The sequence below is a fragment of the Arachis duranensis genome, chromosome 2 (genome assembly GCF_000817695.3).
Source record: "Arachis duranensis cultivar V14167 chromosome 2, aradu.V14167.gnm2.J7QH, whole genome shotgun sequence".
NCBI classification, from domain to species: Eukaryota; Viridiplantae; Streptophyta; class Magnoliopsida; order Fabales; family Fabaceae; genus Arachis; species Arachis duranensis.
The window spans coordinates 765,674-785,295 of NC_029773.3; the positions used below are offsets into that span (position 1 = coordinate 765,674).

The 19,622-nt window shown below is 31.2% G+C and overlaps 2 protein-coding genes across 2 annotated transcripts; both read left to right on the forward strand.

Annotated features, from left to right (window-relative positions):
• The first annotated feature begins 5,384 nt into the window (after positions 1-5,384).
• Positions 5,385-10,566, forward strand: LOC107472874 (protein HEADING DATE 3A-like). Its single transcript, XM_016092403.3, is given in 5 exon segments — positions 5,385-5,471; positions 5,473-5,586; positions 9,237-9,298; positions 9,477-9,517; positions 10,191-10,566. Coding segments are annotated over 5 exon segments (531 nt in total). The 3' UTR covers positions 10,418-10,566.
• A 1,336-nt stretch (positions 10,567-11,902) lies between these two features.
• LOC107472543 (UMP-CMP kinase 3) lies at positions 11,903-19,526 on the forward strand. The gene is made up of 10 exons (XM_016092063.3): positions 11,903-12,137; positions 13,140-13,195; positions 13,536-13,590; positions 15,935-16,052; positions 16,377-16,533; positions 16,629-16,709; positions 16,798-16,905; positions 16,995-17,066; positions 18,408-18,453; positions 19,347-19,526. Exons 2-9 carry the CDS (start codon positions 13,166-13,168, stop codon positions 18,414-18,416), a joined length of 630 nt encoding a protein of 209 aa, XP_015947549.1. The 5' UTR covers positions 11,903-12,137; positions 13,140-13,165; the 3' UTR covers positions 18,417-18,453; positions 19,347-19,526.
• The last annotated feature ends 96 nt before the right edge of the window (positions 19,527-19,622 follow it).

Here is a 19,622-nt window from a genome sequence, read left to right on the forward strand (position 1 = left end):
ACCAAATGGACATTCTTTGTGATGGACCTCACTGACCGCGTCTTGCACTCCCACCTGTTGGTAAAGCACCAATTCGTTTTCTTGTACGTCTCTTCATCAATAAGTTTATTCTCTGTTAATGATCTGCTGCTATGCTACAAACAGCCAAATGTCCCTCATCTGAGCCATTTCACCGGTCAGAGACACACACTCTTCCTATCACACGAACACATTGAGGTCGAGGCCACCTACACAAGATTTAGTGGCAAGCGAGACGGTAACTTTGGGGTCATCTTCGGAGGCTGGACAAAATTTGCCAGCCTGTGCAAATTCGAGCCCGGAGGTGTGGGGATCTTCGAGGTCATGTCAACTGAACCAGTCACAGTTCTGCAGGTCCGAAGGAGCAATAACGCCGCAAGCTCCTGAATCTTGTTATCCTTATGTTGTTAACCAGACTTGTATTTTGTGGATGAACTTTGTGTGTATCACTTTTTGGAATTCCGTTACTTAATGTGTTAATTCCTGGGAAAACAATAGACCAAGTTTCTTGTATTTTGTGGATAATGCTGTATCGCTCTTTGAAAGTACATTGTGTTGTCTGCATGTAATGTTTACGGCTGCTGGCATGACGTACATCGCGTCCCAGCTTGCTAACCAAATTGAACTCCATCTGCAACTTACTTCTTACATTACACTAACTAGTACTGCTTTACTTCAGTAGATTTCTCCATTATTAGTTCTCTGCATTTACTATGTTGAAATTTAAATGGCTTAATAAGGACAAACAAATATTTCTCATACACCAACTCCCAAGTTAAGGTAAATCTTGAAATCTCTTGCGATAGATTAGCATAACATTTACATCTGCATCAAGGTTTTACAGGTAGATGTCGATGTAGAAGTGCTACTTTATTTTTTTTGGGTACTTTGTAGAAGTACTACTTGACCAGTTCTGGAGGAGGAGTTGGGGTAGCATTATTAAGGTAACGGCATAGTATGTGACTCTTTTTTTTTTTCTCGGCAAGAGTCCAGGCCCGTTGCGACATCGAACCCAAAACCAACAATTTCTCTATCGCCCAATTCGTATCCCACCTATCGACCAAACAAAAAAAAAGGTTCCCTCCTACACGCCAGCCAGGAATCTTCGTTTCCACCTCCATTGCCACTGTCCATTACCGACGACCATTACGAACTTCTTCTTGCCATCACCATTTCGGGGATAGCATCTTCATCATGTCGCTGTGTCCTAGGAGTGGCCGTGTTCTGTTTCCTATCTCCCATGTCAGACCCATTTCCTTTTTCATCCAGGATTTCCATCCAAGATTTGCAACGCTAACTAGTTGCCGTTGTCGCCACTGTTGAAGACCATCAGGCACCCTCCTCCATTCAATCTCCCAACCTCGAACCCTCTCGGCGGCGACGAGGTTTGTCGCTGACTATATATAGCTCTCCCTAAGTCGCCGCCGTTGCGCCGAATACCCTTCCAATGTCGTCACCTTTTCATCGCTGCACTGAGTTACCGAGTAGGGTGACCATTAGAACGTGCGTGGTACTTATGGGTGCTTTTTGGGGGTTCGGGTTTAGTATTACAGATTTTTTTTTTTTGGGCACGAAGGTAGCCCAGGTTCCAAGTTATAAGCAAAAAAAAATTGACCTAATTCGTCCAAAAAAACAAATAAACCGATTCTTAAAAATCAAACCGAATCAAACCACACTGAACCAGTCTGCAAATTCATAAAAGTTTAGACCAAATATGGAATTGGGGAGAACTGTTGTACGGAAGCCATCCCAGCCCTTGAATCAGCATCTTCCTATCTGGTCCACTAAACTCCAGAAAATACTTTTCCTACCAAAGACAAAGCCTTGTATGGAAAAAGTTTTGTCTGGTCCTTTAAGAACCGTGTGAGAATATTTCAATTGTGTAGTGGATGTTGGTTCGGTGGTTCCGAACATGGGGTATTAACGTAATTGTGTTACATGTTCCCCTTAATTTAACGTAATTGCAAACCGGTCCGGTTGAATCAGTGAATTGAATATTGAGTAGGGTGCTGATTTTTTTTGTTTTTGGGTCTTTTGAGACTTATTTTAATAACTGGACCTTTATGACAAAAAGTAACTAATTATAGTCCATTGACTTAGACTATTGTAAAGAGATTGATTTGGGTCTTTTTTATTTTTATTGGGCCTAAAGTATATATTTACACAAGTCCAAAAAGAAAAACATAAATAAAGGCAGTCTAGTAATATTTATTTTTTATTAATTCTTAAGTTTTAACTTTAATTCATGAGTAATCTACTCATTAAATTTTTAAAATATACAATTTGACCGAGTTATCAAATACTCTCGTATATTGTATTTTTTATATTTATCTTTTTTATAATTTGGTTTTAATCTAATAAAATTTTAAAATAATCTATTATAATGTCTGACAATTAAAATAGTTTGCAATAGTAGGTTAGATACTTACTAAATGATTTAAAATAAAAAAATAATTTAGAATTTTAATTTATTTTTTAATTTATAAATACATTTTTTTGCATGTTTTATTTTTTATATTTTAAAAAAATAACATATATTTAAATTTGAGGATTTTTTTAAGTACAACTTTGATAATTATTTTAGAAATATACAATTTTAAATTTTTTTACTATATCTAAATGACAAATTAAAGCCAACAAAATATTTTTCAAAGACAAAAAAAAATTATTTTAAAGAGACAAAAATCCCATAAATCAATATTGAGAGAATAACCTTATTTGTTTGTCCAATAAAATAAAATAATTATAAGTCCACAATTATGCTAACATAATTACTGCTAATAGTATATAAATTATAAGCCTTATCACGTGAACATACTATAGCATACCTGCATATAGACTTAGCAAAGACAGATTCTATCTCTTTAGTAGAACACGTATCATACAATTATAAAATACATGACATTTCTACACATATAACACGTATCATACAATTATAAAATACATGACATTTCTACACATATAGAAAGACAATTCTTTCTACACCCAAAAATTTACCATTATTTAGACCTTACAACATAGAGATTTAATCCACAACCAACAAGAATATTTTGATAGACTAACATCCATCTTCACAAGACCCAATTGAGTAACATATTAAATTCTTTTAACATTTTTTAATTTATTATTAGTTCATTAAAGATAATTAATATATTCCTGACAATATTTTTTTCGACTATTCTCAATTATATCATCATTTAAATGGTTAATAATGAAACCAATTGTTGTGAAACATATTTAAAATAAGAATGGTAAACTACCTCTTTCACAAGTGTATTTTTTTATATTTATAAATGTAGTTTTTATTTGAATATTTATCTATTATTATATGGAAAAAAAAGACTACTATTGTCACATCTCAATTAATAAAATTTTATTTAATTATCTTAAATTACCTTTCTTTTTATTTTATATCTAATTAATAATTTATTAAGTAAAGATCTAATATTATTCAAATTTATTATCACTAATACTATTGAATTAAATAAATATTATTTTCTTTTTATTTTTAAAAATGTAATAATAATCATCTTCTGTATAATAAATAGTAGGAAGTATATACATAATAATAAAAAGAACAATTAACAAATGAATGATAAGATACAACATATATATTCATTAAATATTTTTTTCATTCTGCTTATGCAATTTAAACTAGCAGCGAAAATAAACTAACATTATTAGAAAAAAGTTTATGCAAATTTAATTATTTTACTTGATAATTATATGTTTTTTCTAGGAAAGAATTTTATTCTAGCACCTCATAAATGAAAGAAAAAAAATTATATTGGAAATTATTTGATTTAATTTGATTTTATATTTTCTTAATTCACCCGGCTTCAAGCTATGTTCAATTGTTCGTCATCATTAGGGTTGGCAATCTATATTCTACCCGTGGGTACTTAATTCGAACCAATTCGTTCGGGTAGGTCTACCCTACCCGCACCCCTAATATATTATATAATACATATGTAAAAGTTATATATGTAATGAAAAAAGTGAGTATTGAATCCACAATCTTTTTTTATAAAAATTTGAAATAACTACTAAACTAGTTGATGATCATATTATTTGTAATTTTATGTTAGCTTTCTTTAAGATTTTATTATTTTTAATTTTAATTTAAACTTAGTTTTTTATTTTCTATTTTATTAATATGTATGAAATTTGAAATGATTAAATTTTATATTTGCTTAAAATTTTTTTATTTTTCTGTGATAAAGATATGGTTTATAATTTTAAGGTGCGGATAGAGTTAAGATTGAAAAATTCTCAACCTGTAGATAAAATAAGATAAAATTTAAAAAAAATTTCAACTCACAAATAAAATTAAGATAAAATTCAAATCTTACTCTACCCTACTCATTGCAAGTCCTAACAAAGCTGCTCTTTGGTCATTACCCTCTTTTTTCTTAGGCTATCATTCCAAGGATCAATTGGGAATTGTCATAGAAGCTAGCTGACAAAAGTTATTTAACCTACTATTTGCAAAGCGATCCTTGTTTTTCTGGTTATTTTCATTTATTTCCTGATCCTTCAAAGTCCGGATTATTCTTTCACCACCGGAAAAAAGCTTCCTATAAGAATGATGTATTTGAATAATTCCGAATGTACGTGCAAGTGTGCAACATGCATAGTTAGATACTTAGATTAGGGTTCACATGTATCCACGTGCGCTACAGTGTCTGTATGTGAGAAAGTATCTATATACTACACTTTATTTGAGCTTGTTTGAAATCGTTAAAATAAGACCGTCTTTTATCCAAAATATTTATGTTTCAATAAAAAGTTTAAAATAAATGACATTAAAAATAATAATTGAATCTAAAAAGTATTTTTAAGTAAAAGCAATATTTTAAAACTTATAATTATAAGTAAAGAGTTTATTTTTTTAAGATGATAATGGTTTTTATTAATTTGATTTCAAGTATAAAATATTAAATAATATACACAATTATTTTATATCTATTTTGTAATTATATAACTTAAAAGTGGTTTCTTTTCACACGTTCTAAATACAATATATATTATTTTAAAACCATTATTTCAGCTAAAGTATTTAAATATAAATTGATTGTCACATAAAAATATAAAATTACTTAAAGAAATTAAATTTCATTTTTCAGCAATTCCAAACACGAATAACATTATTTCTTTTATTTCTTTCAACTTTTTTTTCCATTATTGGTATTCAATACAAAACTCAAAAGGAGAATGAATGGGGACCAATCCTACACACACCCCTTGAAACTATAAATAGCCCCATATATGTTATACCAAATATAATAAACTCGTAGAATAACATCAAAACAATTTAATTATTTGATAGTTAGTATTAGATTTGCACTATATCAAAGTTCCAAGCCATGCCACTTGTTAGTAAGGACCCTCTTGTAATTGGGCGCGTGATTGGGGATGTTTTAGACCCCTTTGAAAGTTCTATTCCAATTAAGAGTTACTTACAATAATAGAGATGTTTGCAATGGCTGTGAATTCAAGCCTTCTCAAGTTGTCCACCAACCAAGAGTAGCCATTGGTGGAGTTGACCTCAGGAGCCTCTACACTCTGGTAATTTACTACTATTTTCTTTTGGACACGTGTTAGATTTAACAGTTCACTCAATGTTTTTACTTATTACTTTTATTTAAAGATGAAATTTAGGTACGAATTATATTAAGTAATCTAGTCAATATGTTAAACTATTTAATAATTTTTAGCTATAATCTTCATGCTAAGGAATATATTTTTGTATGAGCAGGCACTACTTTTTGATAAATAGAAAAGTTATGTCTAAAGACAGATCATAAACAACATCGTAACAAATCAACTTAAGTTTGGTTAAATAATTAATTCACTTCGTTTACTTAAATAAGTATTAAGAATTTAAATTTTATATTGTATGTAAATTATATTAGTAAATAAAATTTAAATATATGATACATTAATAATTGGCCTGTTAGACCAGATAATTTTATGGGGAAAACACATCTTAACACAAACTAAGGTCGATCTGCTGAAACAAGAACTTAGAGAACCTCAGCTCCACTTCCAATGAACGTAGGTCCAGGGACGGATGTATGTACATAAGTGTAGGGCAATCGTTCCCACTATGATTTGAAATTTTTTTGAGTAGTATATGATAATACTATTTATTTGTCTCCACTAAATTATTAAATTTGACCCCACAATAATTTTATACTCAATTTTTGGTACTTTATAGTCAATTTAAAAATTTTATATTAAATGTCATTAGAATGATCAATTCTCAAATATATCTTTGGAGGCTAAATTTTCAAAAAATTTAAGACCAATATAACAATAATGCATGAAAATTATGCTTGATTTGCTTATGTTGAGGGGTTGTTCTTATGAAATTGTTGTTGAATCGATCTTAAATTTTTTGAAAAAATTAGCCGTCAGGGGTATATTTGATGCAAATCGAAAATTTTTTGGGACAAAATAAAATTTAGGGATATTTTTGAAATTTTTGTCAAATTTTAAGGACAAAAAATATACTTTACCTATTTATAAATAATTATTTTAGTGTTTTAATTTGTAAAATTAGATATTATAAAAACTAATTATGTTATATTTATATCGAAAATAAATTATCTGTATATGTATTGAAATAAAAAATATACATTAAAAATAAATTAAACAATAATACATATATTTATATACGAATATATAATAATTAATAAATAATTTAATAATTAATTTTTATATATACATAATATTTTATTATAAAAATTATTATATATATATACCCCACTATTAAAATTTTTTAGATCTGTCACTGATACAATATGTCACTAACAAATGCTTCATCACTTTATTTCAGTAGCCAAATCTTATTCAGACATGCGGAATTAGTTATTTACGTCAATATACCACGTCAACAAAACGTTATAAAAATCTCTCAAGGAGTTAATATGAGTTACAAAGAGAAAATTCAGAGTTCAAATTGAAAAAATTGTCAATTCAAGAGGCAATTTAAAGTTTGAGTCAAATATTTTGGGCCAATTTGAGTATTAAGTCAATCTCAACCACATAAAAGTATACAATTAAAGAGAAAATACTTCAATTAATTTTTAAAAAATTTTAAATCAGACACTTTAATCTCTAACAAATTTTATTATTCTAAACATTTTTTAGATGGATTACTTTTTTATAAGAGAATTAATTTATTTATAATAATATATTTAAAGAATCTATATTTATATTTAAAATTTTATAAGCGATGAGGAATCAACTTATTGACAGATTCGAGACTTTAAAAAATAATAAAAATTTATTAAGAATGAAAGTGTTAATCGAAAATTCGTTGAAGATCACCTTGGATTGTACTCTTTAACTAAGTTTGTAAAATCAGTAGAATCTTTTCATTACTAATGTTCAAGTTAATAATGGGGCTTCGAAACTGCATCTTAACATAGTTTACATTTGGTTCGTGACTACAAGCAAGCATTTCATATGCAAAAGTTATTCTGCAGTGCATTCGAACTTAGCTTATTGAGAACTTATATCTAATCTCTACTATTTTGCCTATTTGCAAAAGAAAATTCCGACAAACTAATGTTGATTTCATGTTGAGCACCGATGACAGGTGATTCTAGTGTGGAAGGTTGCTCTACAACTTGCCTCTCATCAGTGTCATGGTTGCTAGTAGTTGAAGGAGAACCTTGAAGATGCCATTGTTCATTTTCATAGTTGGATATCCTTGGGGAGGTTTGGACACTATCACTGTGACCCACAGTGTGCCTATACAAAAGATGAACCGGAGAGAGACCGTGAGTTGGTGTTGTTGGCCTACTTGAGAATGGTGTCACACTGTTGTTACCCTCTCCATGCTTACTATCTTTGACATGCTTCTTTGCACTATGGTGCCAGTTCTTCAATGCTGTTGCTACTCTATCATTGAAAACCGTGGTTTTCATAGTTGAACCCATCTGTCATTCTCCCAAATCATCAAATTAGTGTTTGGCAAAAGCATAGTGAATATATTTATTTTTTTGGAGTACAAATTTTATTATTATATTTGTATGTTCATGATTTTAATTATACTTTTAAATATTTTGAATAGATTTATTTTATTATATTATATTTTACATATAAATATATGTTCCATCACGTAATTAAATAAAGATATATTTTTTTAATAAAAAAATTTAATAACCAAATTAACCATTAATTATGTGGGTAAACAGTGATTCACGCCAAAAAGAAGCACTGGCTATACTATACTGGGAAGAGAGGTTGTGTGGGAGGGCATGGCGATGACGCTAGCGCTTCTTGTCACGAACGCGACGGTGCTTGGAAGGACCAAATCTAGGTGATGAAGTGATAAACAAAGAATGGAGGAGTGGAATGTGCTTCCATTAACGGGAGTGGAGCTTTGATATTTTAAGAATAATAAATTATAAAATAACCCAACTATGGTTAAGATAAGAACCAATTACCTTTTCTATACATACACATGCCGCATGTAAGACTCAACATTTACAACAATATATAGACAAGACATTGTGAAGAAAAAAGAAACAAACTACTTGTATAGATTCTCTATCTCATTCCTCTTTCTTTATAATTTGGTATTTTATTTATTGAAAAAAAAAACATGACAAAACTTTTGAAATTAAAAATACTTCTCTAGTTTTTATTGTAATTGTTGTTGGGTATATATAATTGGGATTTAAATTCTCTAAAGTTTGAATTTCACTTTAAAGAATAAAGTATAATCTTCTATCTTTGAATAGTTTCTTTTTCATATTTATTCTTGGTTCCACATATGCAATCAATAGTGAGAGATCACACTTTACTCTTTAAAATGAAGTTCAAACTTTAAAAGATCCAAATACATATAATTGTATCTAATATAACATTTTGATATGTTAGATATAAAACTACTAATGTACTTAAGCAATAGCTAAAGAAAAAATCTAGGGGCCAGCAGTTTTATTAAATTTTGGCCAGCATATAACCAGCAGAGAAAGGTAAGCCATTGAATGAAATCTCACACTAATCTCACACCATCAAATTATCATTGATGGCTAATTGATGGCTAACAATTACAAAAATTACTGCCCCTAACATTGTTCATAGCTAAAGCTTGCCAAAACTTGAAAGAAAAAATAGTTATGGCATGGGATTATAAATGTTTAAAACAAATTAAAGTGATTTTAATGACTTAATTAATTCTTATTTGATTTTACTTATAGGTTGCTGTGAATCCAGATGCCCCTAGCCCCAGCAACCCTAGTATGAGGGAACACCTACATTGGTGAGTCACAATAATTATGGTGCAAAATTTGCACACTAATTAAAGAAGACTAATGGTACATGATTATACTATATTACAACAATTCACGTATTAAATCAATTATTTATATATATAGTTTTTTTTTAGCTTAATACTACTTTTACTTATGTAATATCTCTTTTGTGTTTATTAACTTCAGGCTGGTAACTGATATTCCCGCCCCAACTGGACCTAGTTTTGGTACGTATAATTGTTGTGCATTTATTTAGTCTCTAAATTTGCACGTGAGTTTGAGATTAGTTTTTAAAGTTTTGATTGTTTCTGTTTAATATCCAAACTTTAAATGTGACTCACATTAGTTCTTTATGTTGAAACGGGGTCGTTTTGATTTTTGTACTCAAATAGCTCAAAAACATTCTTGGATCACTTTCTTTGAGAGGAAATCTTTTAATAAACGTCATTTAGGATATTATTTTTAAGTTGTTTAAGTGCCAAAATCAAAGCAATGTTATTTTGTAAAATTTGGCGTAGCATCCGACTGTCTACGTCAGAATTCTATTAATATTTGTGCGTCAAAAATTATCCTAAGAACTAACATGAGTTGCATTAATAAAGTTTGGAGACTAAATAGAAATAATTGAAATTTTCAGAGATTAAATTGAGACTGAAATGTAAATTCGAGAATCAAATTAAGAATCATTTTGTTTATTTAGTATAATCTCATTACCATAAAAATTGGCCCTATAAATATATATAATACATGGACCATGTCTTTTGAAAACATATATACAAATTAAATGAGTTTGTCAAAAAAAATATAATGTAATAGGTAACAATTTTACCAAAGTACAACAGGTAATTTATTTAATTAATGAGGTTACTGATAAAATGGAATAAATACAACTATGAACAGGTAACGAAGTGGTAGCATATGAAAGTCCACGACCAACATCAGGGATTCATCGAATAGTGTTGGTGTTATTTTGTCAATTGGGTAGGGAGAAGGTTTATGCCCCTGGTTGGCGCCAAAACTTCAACACCAGAGAATTTGCGGAACTATACAATCTTGGTTCGCCTGTTGCTGCTCTCTATTATAACATCCAAAGGGAGAATGGCTCTGGTGGCAGGAGGTTATATTGATCATCATCATAATTACATAAATAATAATAATAATAATAATCAACAATAATAAATGACTACTTTTTTTTCGGTCCAAACTCAAGATAGCTGTATGCATAAATTGAACCCAGCCTAGGCTCCTGCACGGTTCATTCTTTACATGTTGTGTATTGGCACAAAAGTTATAGAATGTTGTTCAATTTTAAAAATGCTATTTATATACTAAAATCAGCCATGAATACTATTTTATAATTGATCTCAACACATTACCATCATTTCCTAGAATACAACATACATTACTGTTGTAAATGCAATTAACATTGCCAGCAAAACAGAGACTACGAACTGATTTTCTCCTTTCTTTGATTATCCTTCAATTCACTCTATTTGTTCCAATTGTTTTCCAACCCCATCATTCTTTCTTCAATATATTTGTTTTCTTCATAGTCAAAATATTTAGAAATCAGCTCATAGAGCCACACAAAATAATAGTTGTGTGGTTGTTTAGTCTACAATTATTATGAACACAATTAGTTAAAACACAACTAAGTTCAAAAGCAAATACATGTCAAAGATGGAAGAACACTTACCCAATAGTAGCAATAATAACAAAAGATCATGTGTGAATTCTTAGATGTCCCAGATCGGTCTTCTTCTCACATGTCTAAGTTACCTGAGACTGAGACGCGATTCAACCATCTTTTCTACAATAGGTGCTACTCCAACTCTCTCTTATATCTTCGTTTTTTATTTTAACCAATCGCGTATGACCACTCATCCATCTCAATATCTTCATCTCTGCCACACTCAGTTTATGTTCGTGCTCTCCTTTAGCCGCCCAACATTCCATACCTTAAAGCGGTCTTATAGCGGTACGATCGAATTTACTTTAAGTTTTAAAGGCACTTTTTTGTTGCATATAAAACCAGATGCACTCCGTCATTTTGACCAACCTACTTGGATCTTATGATTTACATCCTGTATGATACACCCAAGATACTTAAAACTTTTAACTTTCCGTGAGCAACAAAAATAAAAATATTAAAGTGCAACTTGTTTATTCTAAAAAGAAAAATAGAGACTGAAAATAATATTTATTTTAATTTTAATACCGTTCCCAAAAAAAATAAAATTACACAGGTATCTAATATCTTGAAAATTAACTATTTTGTATACCAATTGCATACATAAATAATTGAATGGCTAGGTGCATTCAGATTAGATTTTTGAAAATAAAAGGGAAAAAAATAGGACGTGGAAGCCAGAGAATGGAATTTTATGAGCAGGATCTCACGTACTGTCTCTTCCTCTATATAGATCGAAATCCAAATATTATTGTCGTTATGGATCGGATTCCTAATAATATTTTGTATTTATTTATTCAATTTAATTACGAGAGGGTGGGTTCTGTTGCGTGAATGTAACGGCTATAGCCTACAACGACACTTTATTTGGGGCGGAAGCATCAGCTCCCACCACCAACAAGGAAGGGAGGCCAACGTGCTCTTTGCTTTTCAGACATAAAATAAAATAAAATAAAAATGAGCAAGAACCGGTACTTTTCCAAATTTGCCCCTACCGACTAAAACGACCTTCATCAACCTCATTCGTTGAGTCCTTCCTATAAATTCAAGCATCAACAATCCACGTTCCTCAGCGCATTTTCGCATCCGACTCCTTTTCCCTCTCTCTCTATAGATCCCTTTTTGTCCCCCTTACTCTTCGTCTTTCTCTCGTTAAGGTATGTTTGCTCTCTGAATCACGTTTGAATTTACGTTTAATTTCACCTTCGTTTAGTGGTTTTTCTGTTGATTCCGTTACTCGCTGTTCGAATTTCGCCGAGATCCGAGTGCACTGCTTTTGGATCTGTGTTTTCCACTTGTTTTTTGTTCGTTTCTCGATTCTCTTGATTTGTTGGACATTGCTTTGTTCTGTTAAGATTGCATGCAAAATCTATCATTTTATTTTTGCTGCGGTTGAAGATTTTGCTGGATTTCAATAGTAGAAACGGAAATTGATTAGAGGATTTGTGATCTAGCGTTCATTTTTGTAGCAGTTTTCTTTTCTCAGTAGTTTATGGTCCCTGGTTGGTGCATTTCATCTGAATTGTCCGAGTTTCAGTACCTGAGCGTTATTTTGCCGCTTTTCTTTAGATCTAAGTTTTGATCTGTTGAACAATCAATGATCTTTGTGAATGAGTTGAGAATTTGGTGAACAGATAGTAGTGATAAGAATGATAACATGTGAATGTATAAGATCGAAAAGAAAAGAAGTGTAACGTCGCTAAAACACTACTATCTTATGAAGTGGTGGTTGGATGATAGAAGGGGTGTGATATTGATTTTTCATCAGGCTAATGCCATCTTATACCAGCAAGTTGCAACAAAGTCTAGTATTTTTCTTTTCCAGTATCAAGTCTCCTGTTCTTCAATTTAGCATTGGAAATTATACTCATATTTATTAATTTTTATGGATCAAGTGAGATTATATATTTTTTGAAAGAAATGTTAAATCTGTTTGATTGTGAATTTTGTTCCCTTATCAAATTTACTTTTTGTCATTGTAGAACAAGCTTTGCTTTTTGGCATCTTCCTTATACTATCTTTTGAAATAGTTTGGTAGATAATATGTCTGTCACTCTGTCCAAATATGGCTATCAACGTGTGAAATAACTTCTGCAGTTTAAATTGTACTTGGCTCATCGTTAAATTTGTGGGGTTTTGTTTTTGTTTTTGTTTTTCAGTTAAAACACACTTTAGTAAGCTACTTATGGGAACTGTTGTTGAAGCTGCTAACAAGGTATTCTCAGTTGTTTTACCTTTGAACTTGCTTTTAGAATTTATCTACTTGGATCTTTTTCTTCCAATAATGTGATCTGTACTTAGATGGGTTCTGTTTATAAATGTTACAATACTCATTACCAAGAGAATTTTAAGGTTTAAATTTCGAAAATATAGTTTCCATAGGCAGACTGCTGTTAGCTATTCCTTTGTTATGTCTTGTGGGGCTGTGGGCCACTTTCTTTTGCATTGTTGAGATCACGTCACTTTATTGTATTCCAAACATAACTGATCTCTGATCTCTTTATTTTTTTTCTTTTTGATTTTTTTCCTTTTTTTTCCCCTGCATTTGATTATAGGGTGCAAGTGGAAGCATTCTACAGAAAAGAAATCCTACAATCGTTTTTGTGTTAGGTGAGCTCATTAATTGCATTGAAAGTCACGGGTTTCTTTACCTGGATAGGATAGATTGCTTATTGTGTCTGCACTATCATTGATAATTTCATCCAACACAAAAAGATTACCTACAATGCGAGAATAATTGGCTTGAGCTATTCTTTTAAGCCACTTAGTTATGTCTTATATGAACCTAATTATTATAATTGTTATTTCAAACATTCCAATACTACTTCTCAAGTTGATGCATTGATGTCATATACACCATACTTGCTGCAAACATGGTTTATCGGATGACCGCTAAGGGATCATAAGTGCAGTGGAAATTTCTCTAGACTTTCCTCAAAAGTGACAATTGGTTTTAGTATATTTTATTCTTTTATAGAATATTTGATTTGAAGCTATATATAAAGGCTGTTCAATTATAAAACACAAGCTTCATAGGTTGTCACTTTAATTGCCTATCTTTTTTGACAATTCTTTTAGCCACATCATTTCATATTACAATTGCAATTGCTCAATGCCCAGCTTCAGAACTTGATTAAACAATCACAGAATGCTTCATAATTTTCTGAGATATGATATACCTCCAAAGAGAAGTGCACACAAATTCTAAGGTTGAGGGAAGGTTTGTGATTACAAATCTCCACATGCCTTAACCCTCAGCATATATTTTTAATAATTTTTTTCCCGAGTTTTTTTTATGTATCTAATTACTAGGATGGCAAAAGTAATGTTTGTTCAAGTTATTAAAAAGTTCAACTTCCAAATCATTTTTCTTCAAGTTTTTCTTTACAATATATGTAGGTGTATCAATGGTTTTCTAGTTACTAGGATGTCAACAGTAATGTTTGTTCTAGCTATTAAAAGGTTCGACTAGTCATGTTGGTCTAGAAGTTTGACTTTGCAGTATGTTGGTGTATTAATGGGCTTACATCCTATCTGCTAGTTAGTATCTAGGAAGTATTGAAGCTTTTACGTGATCCTGAGTCTGAAATTGGTTGAAGAGGTATTGCTGCCTCTACCCTTCAATACTGGTGGAATCTTTCCCGACTATACATAGTGATGAAGTTCACTTTGGACATGCCAAAATGTTGTACACTAGTACTAAAACATTTGAACTAAGTGTGAGGTAATTGTTTGAGAACGCATAATTATACAACTTACAAAATAGTCCATATTCCCTGAACAGAAGATATAGGTAATTGTTCCATACAGACTTACTTTTGCATGTCTTCGTGAAAAAAGGCATTTTTGATGGAAGCAAATAAAGGTGCTGATGGTGGATAGCAGCCAATCTAAGAAGAAAATGGACAGGAAAGGGATTAGGCTAGGAAGGAAACTGCTCAATGACAGACTAGATATATTTGTTTGGCATTTAAGCGATAGTCTCATTCAGCATGATGGGTAATTGGAAAGAATCTGAGAGAATGAGATAGAGAGAAAGGAGAGTTTTCTCGAGAGTGTGAATATTATGATGATTCAGTGCTTATACAGGGTGCATCGGTGGAATAGTACAGAGGCAGTGGTGTCATTGCACACACTAAGCCAGTTAGAGAATTGTGAGTTTTGTTAGAGGAATTATCCTAGTTGGTAGATCCATAACTACTTCTAGTTAACTGTTCCTAACTGCCTCTACCTTTTAGGCTCTTCTAGATGCTATCCCTAACTTGCTCTATTATATACAATAAATATCCTTAACCTGACACAAGGAATATTCTGCTCTATGTTCTAAGCCGCACCATCCTAGATTCATGAATCTTATTAATTTATTTGTCACTTCCAACATACCAACATCTTTAGTCATCTTATGATCATGGCCCTTTGTAATCATATGTGTCAGATCTTCTCTATGTTTAACTTAAAATCAGTAAGATTCTAATGGATAATAAGATTATTCATTCTTTACTCGAATTATTATAACCTACATAAAATTTTGTACTGTGGGATTTGGATTGTCTTTTCAATACCTATCTTTCATGTTTGTTGTTGCCAAACCTTTCAATGGCCTTTCTCAGTTACTTCAAATTCACACATTTATTACTCTGTGGTTGTTATGAACTTCAGCTAGAGTGATCCCTTGAAAAACTGCTTTTATTGTTGCTTTTTGTTTATGAAAAGCGGCTTTGTAACTAAGACAATAGAATTTAGGAAGGAAAAAAAATTACAGCCTTGGATCTTAGTTTGACATTGCTTCCCATGTGATTGAGCAAGTTGTAATAAGTTATCAAGTTACCAAGTCCCAACTGTTTCTATTTATCGATAACCATATATAGAGAATTAGTTATTACCAGTTCATGACCTCGTGGTCATTTATAATTGGCATTTTCTGACTTCTAAGTTGAATTTTGACCTGATACAGGTGGGCCAGGAAGTGGAAAGGGCACCCAATGTGCTAACATTGTGCAACACTATGGGTATACTCATCTAAGTGCTGGTGATCTTCTACGAGCAGAAATAAAATCTGGTTCTGAAAATGGGTATAGTTCCTTTGCTCCATTTGATATGATAGTGAATTAGCGTTAGGTTAATAGTTATGCTGTTTTGAACTTAATCTTCTTGTCTATTTACAAGAATAGGAGATTAGATCAATAGATTGAGCCTTAGCATTTGAATAAATCTTGTTAGAATTGGAACAGAATGTGTAGAATGAGAAATTATAGTGAAATGGTATCTTATAATTCAACTAAAAGTTGTGACGTTTTGTCAGTTCTGATGCTAGTGCCATCTCTTTTTGTTCAGTTTGTGTTGCCTATATCTCTTATCATTTTCGCATTTATTTTCTGATGTTTGACAATTGACAGTACAATGATTCAAAATATGATTAAAGAAGGAAAAATTGTTCCATCGGAGGTTACAATTAAGCTTCTGCAACGAGCAATGGAGGAAAGTGGCAAGGACAAATTTCTTATTGATGGTTTTCCTCGTAATGAGGAAAACCGAGCAGCATTTGAGAAAGTGGTAAATGTTAATTCTATTAAATATCTTTTCATTTGTGATTGTTTCCAGTATGGTTGTGCAAAATTGTAATTTTGACAATAAACTATGGTCGGCAGACAGGAATGGAACCATCATTTGTCCTGTTTTTTGATTGTCCAGAGGAGGAAATGGAGAGGCGACTTTTAAGTAGGAACCAGGTTTGGGCTCTTTTTCCCTTCCTTTTATGTAATTTTTTTGTGTTATAGTTCAGTACTAAATAGCAAATGCTCTTTTTTGATAATAAAGGGTAGAGAAGATGACAATATTGAAACAATAAGGAAGCGGTTCAAGGTTTTCTTGGAGTCTAGTCTCCCTGTGATTAGTTATTATGATGCAAAGGGTAAAGTTCGTAAGGTAAATGATATTTTGTACTTCTACTATCTCTTTGGTAAGCTTCTTGCTTCCAATTTGTACTAAGGGCATGTCATACTTTTCTGTCATAGATTGATGCTGCAAGATCTGTTGAAGAGGTATTTGCCACAGTTAAAGCAATTTTTGAGCCAAAAAATGAAAAGGTAAACCATTATGTTCGCATTATGTCAAAACTTTATAGGTACAAGTTCCATTTTGCAGTGAAGAGAAAATTAATAAGTCAGTGTTGTCATCGTTGTTAATTAGGAATGGGTTATTGAAAAATTACAATATGTTGTGTACTATAATTTATCTGCTAACTCATGCCAGTGCTATGGGTGTGCAAAAATTGTACAACATTTATAGGTGGATATATATTTTTTTTCACTTGTACATATTATAATTAATAAATGTTTAAACATCTAGAAGTAATTATTTATTTATTTATTTTTTACCGACCTCATTTGAAAAGCTAGGTCTCAGTGAGAAAATATAATAATTAAGGAATGGGACATCCAAGTTAAATAGAGCATCATAACATCATTATTTATTTTTTTGTGTGGACAAATAAGTTCCTAACCAAAATTAAGTACTTATAGGGACTTATGTGTCTTTGAGGAAGATGGTCAATGACTTATTTGTCCTTTATTATTATTATTATTATTCACCATGGCGTGGATATTCTTGGCTCAAATAGTATTGTCTCCTATGGAGAATACTTGTAGTTTCGACCAAAATGGCATAAGATTATTTCATTCCCAAGAAATACTCCAGTTTAACATACGGTCATATGAATGCATTAAGCATGCTTTTGAGTCTTGTCGATTAAAAGAAACCCCTATTGGGAGAGTTAGCCCCACCATGACGTGGATATTCTTGGCTCAAATAGGATTGTCTCCTATGGAGAATACTTGTAGTTTCGACCAAAATGGCATAAAATTATTTTACTCCCAAGAAATACTCCAGTTTAACATACGGTCATATGAATGCATTAAGCATGCTTTTGAAACAAAACAAGGAAAAAAATAGTGATAAATTTCTAGAGTAGCAAAGAAGACTCTCAACCTCTAAAGTTTAAACTTCTCTAATTGAACTAGTTCTCTTATCAATTGTTGTCACCATCGTATAAGTGTGAACCCTTGGTTGAATGTTGTTGACTTTAATTATATGCCAACGAGTAACCAGTTAGATATTAGATGTTTGAGGATCTGCCTACAATTATTGGGTTCTTAATGAAATTGTACACTATTACAATTGTTATTAACCTTAGCTGAATCGCAACTCACTGGTTGAACAAACTTGAAATGAAATTTTGCATATCTGCAGTTCTACCCTTTTTTTTTTTTTATAGTTTTGCTTCTCTGATGTGTAGAAATTACTCTGACATATAAGGCAAAAGCATATTGAAATTATAAGTGAGACTGTTCAATTTCTTAAATCTTAAGAAATAAATGACAAATCACGGTCATGCTATGAATTTGATGTTTCTCTCTGATTTTTTTTAGGCTGATTGAGCATCTTGGACCCTTGGATTCATGCTGGAATCTAGAGGTAAAGTTGCATTCTGAATGACAAGAACTACCAAATTTAATTTATTTTTTAACAGATGTATTTTGAAATTCCATTTCAAGTTTTTTGATGTTTTGGTGGAAGCAATTAAATTCTAGCAGGTAAGATATAACCAATTGAAAGTTACTCTCTGAAGTACATATAGCAATAAATTAGTAGTTAAATTTCATTTTAAAATGCTATTTATTTAAACCCCTGATGTCCTTCCAAGGTATAAATACTTTCTAGGTGTAACCTTCCAGATGTGTCTAGACAAAATCTGTTAGAGACGAAACTGCAAACACCAGCTATCTTTTTTATACTCTCACATGATATTCGTAATATTGTTGTAAGCGCTGAGAAGCAAAGTATATTCTTTCAAGATTATAAATGAAAGCACATAATTTCGGTTATTCTTACATCCTGTTCTGTTCTTTTAGCTACAAAGAATATATTCTGATAAGATTGCTAATAAAGATTCATGATTTCTGGTTATCAAATGTTGAAACATCAAGTTAACTGTGATTCTGTGGAGGCTCAAAGTCTTTCGCATCTTTGGAACCGTAGAAGTCAATTTCTAATTCATGCTTATTTTCATGGTGAAAACTCCCATGGAATTTTTATGTGAAATGATAATTAAGAATCGTTAGATAATAATTTAGTCAAATTTATCAAATCATATAATTGTTTTTAACTATCAACTTCATATGAAACTTCATATGAAAATAACTGCATGGGAGTATTTACCTATTTTCATTATATAGTAAAATGGCCATTATATGCAAATTGATGGGAAGTTACTTGATTCATTAAGAAATAGTTAAATTTTGTGAATGATACTAAAGTATCTCCCACGTGGATAGTGATTTTTTTGTTTAACTGCTGTTTTCTTTCAGGTTTTACTATTATATTATTGGCTGCTTCTTCGTTGCCTCACATTTTGGTATTAAAATATAGAAAATTGTAGTTTACTAGTTTATACCTGAGATTATCCCCCGTATTCTTATGTTGTACCGTGTTGACTTATTCGTTGATTGTTCCAATAAAGCATTTTGTGTCTACAAGAATATGGCTCCTTTTAAAGGTGTAATTCTGTTCCCCTCCCCTATTATTATTTTTTGGATAATTCAGATAGAAGAACTATCATCTTTCTAATGTGTTATAAATTTGTA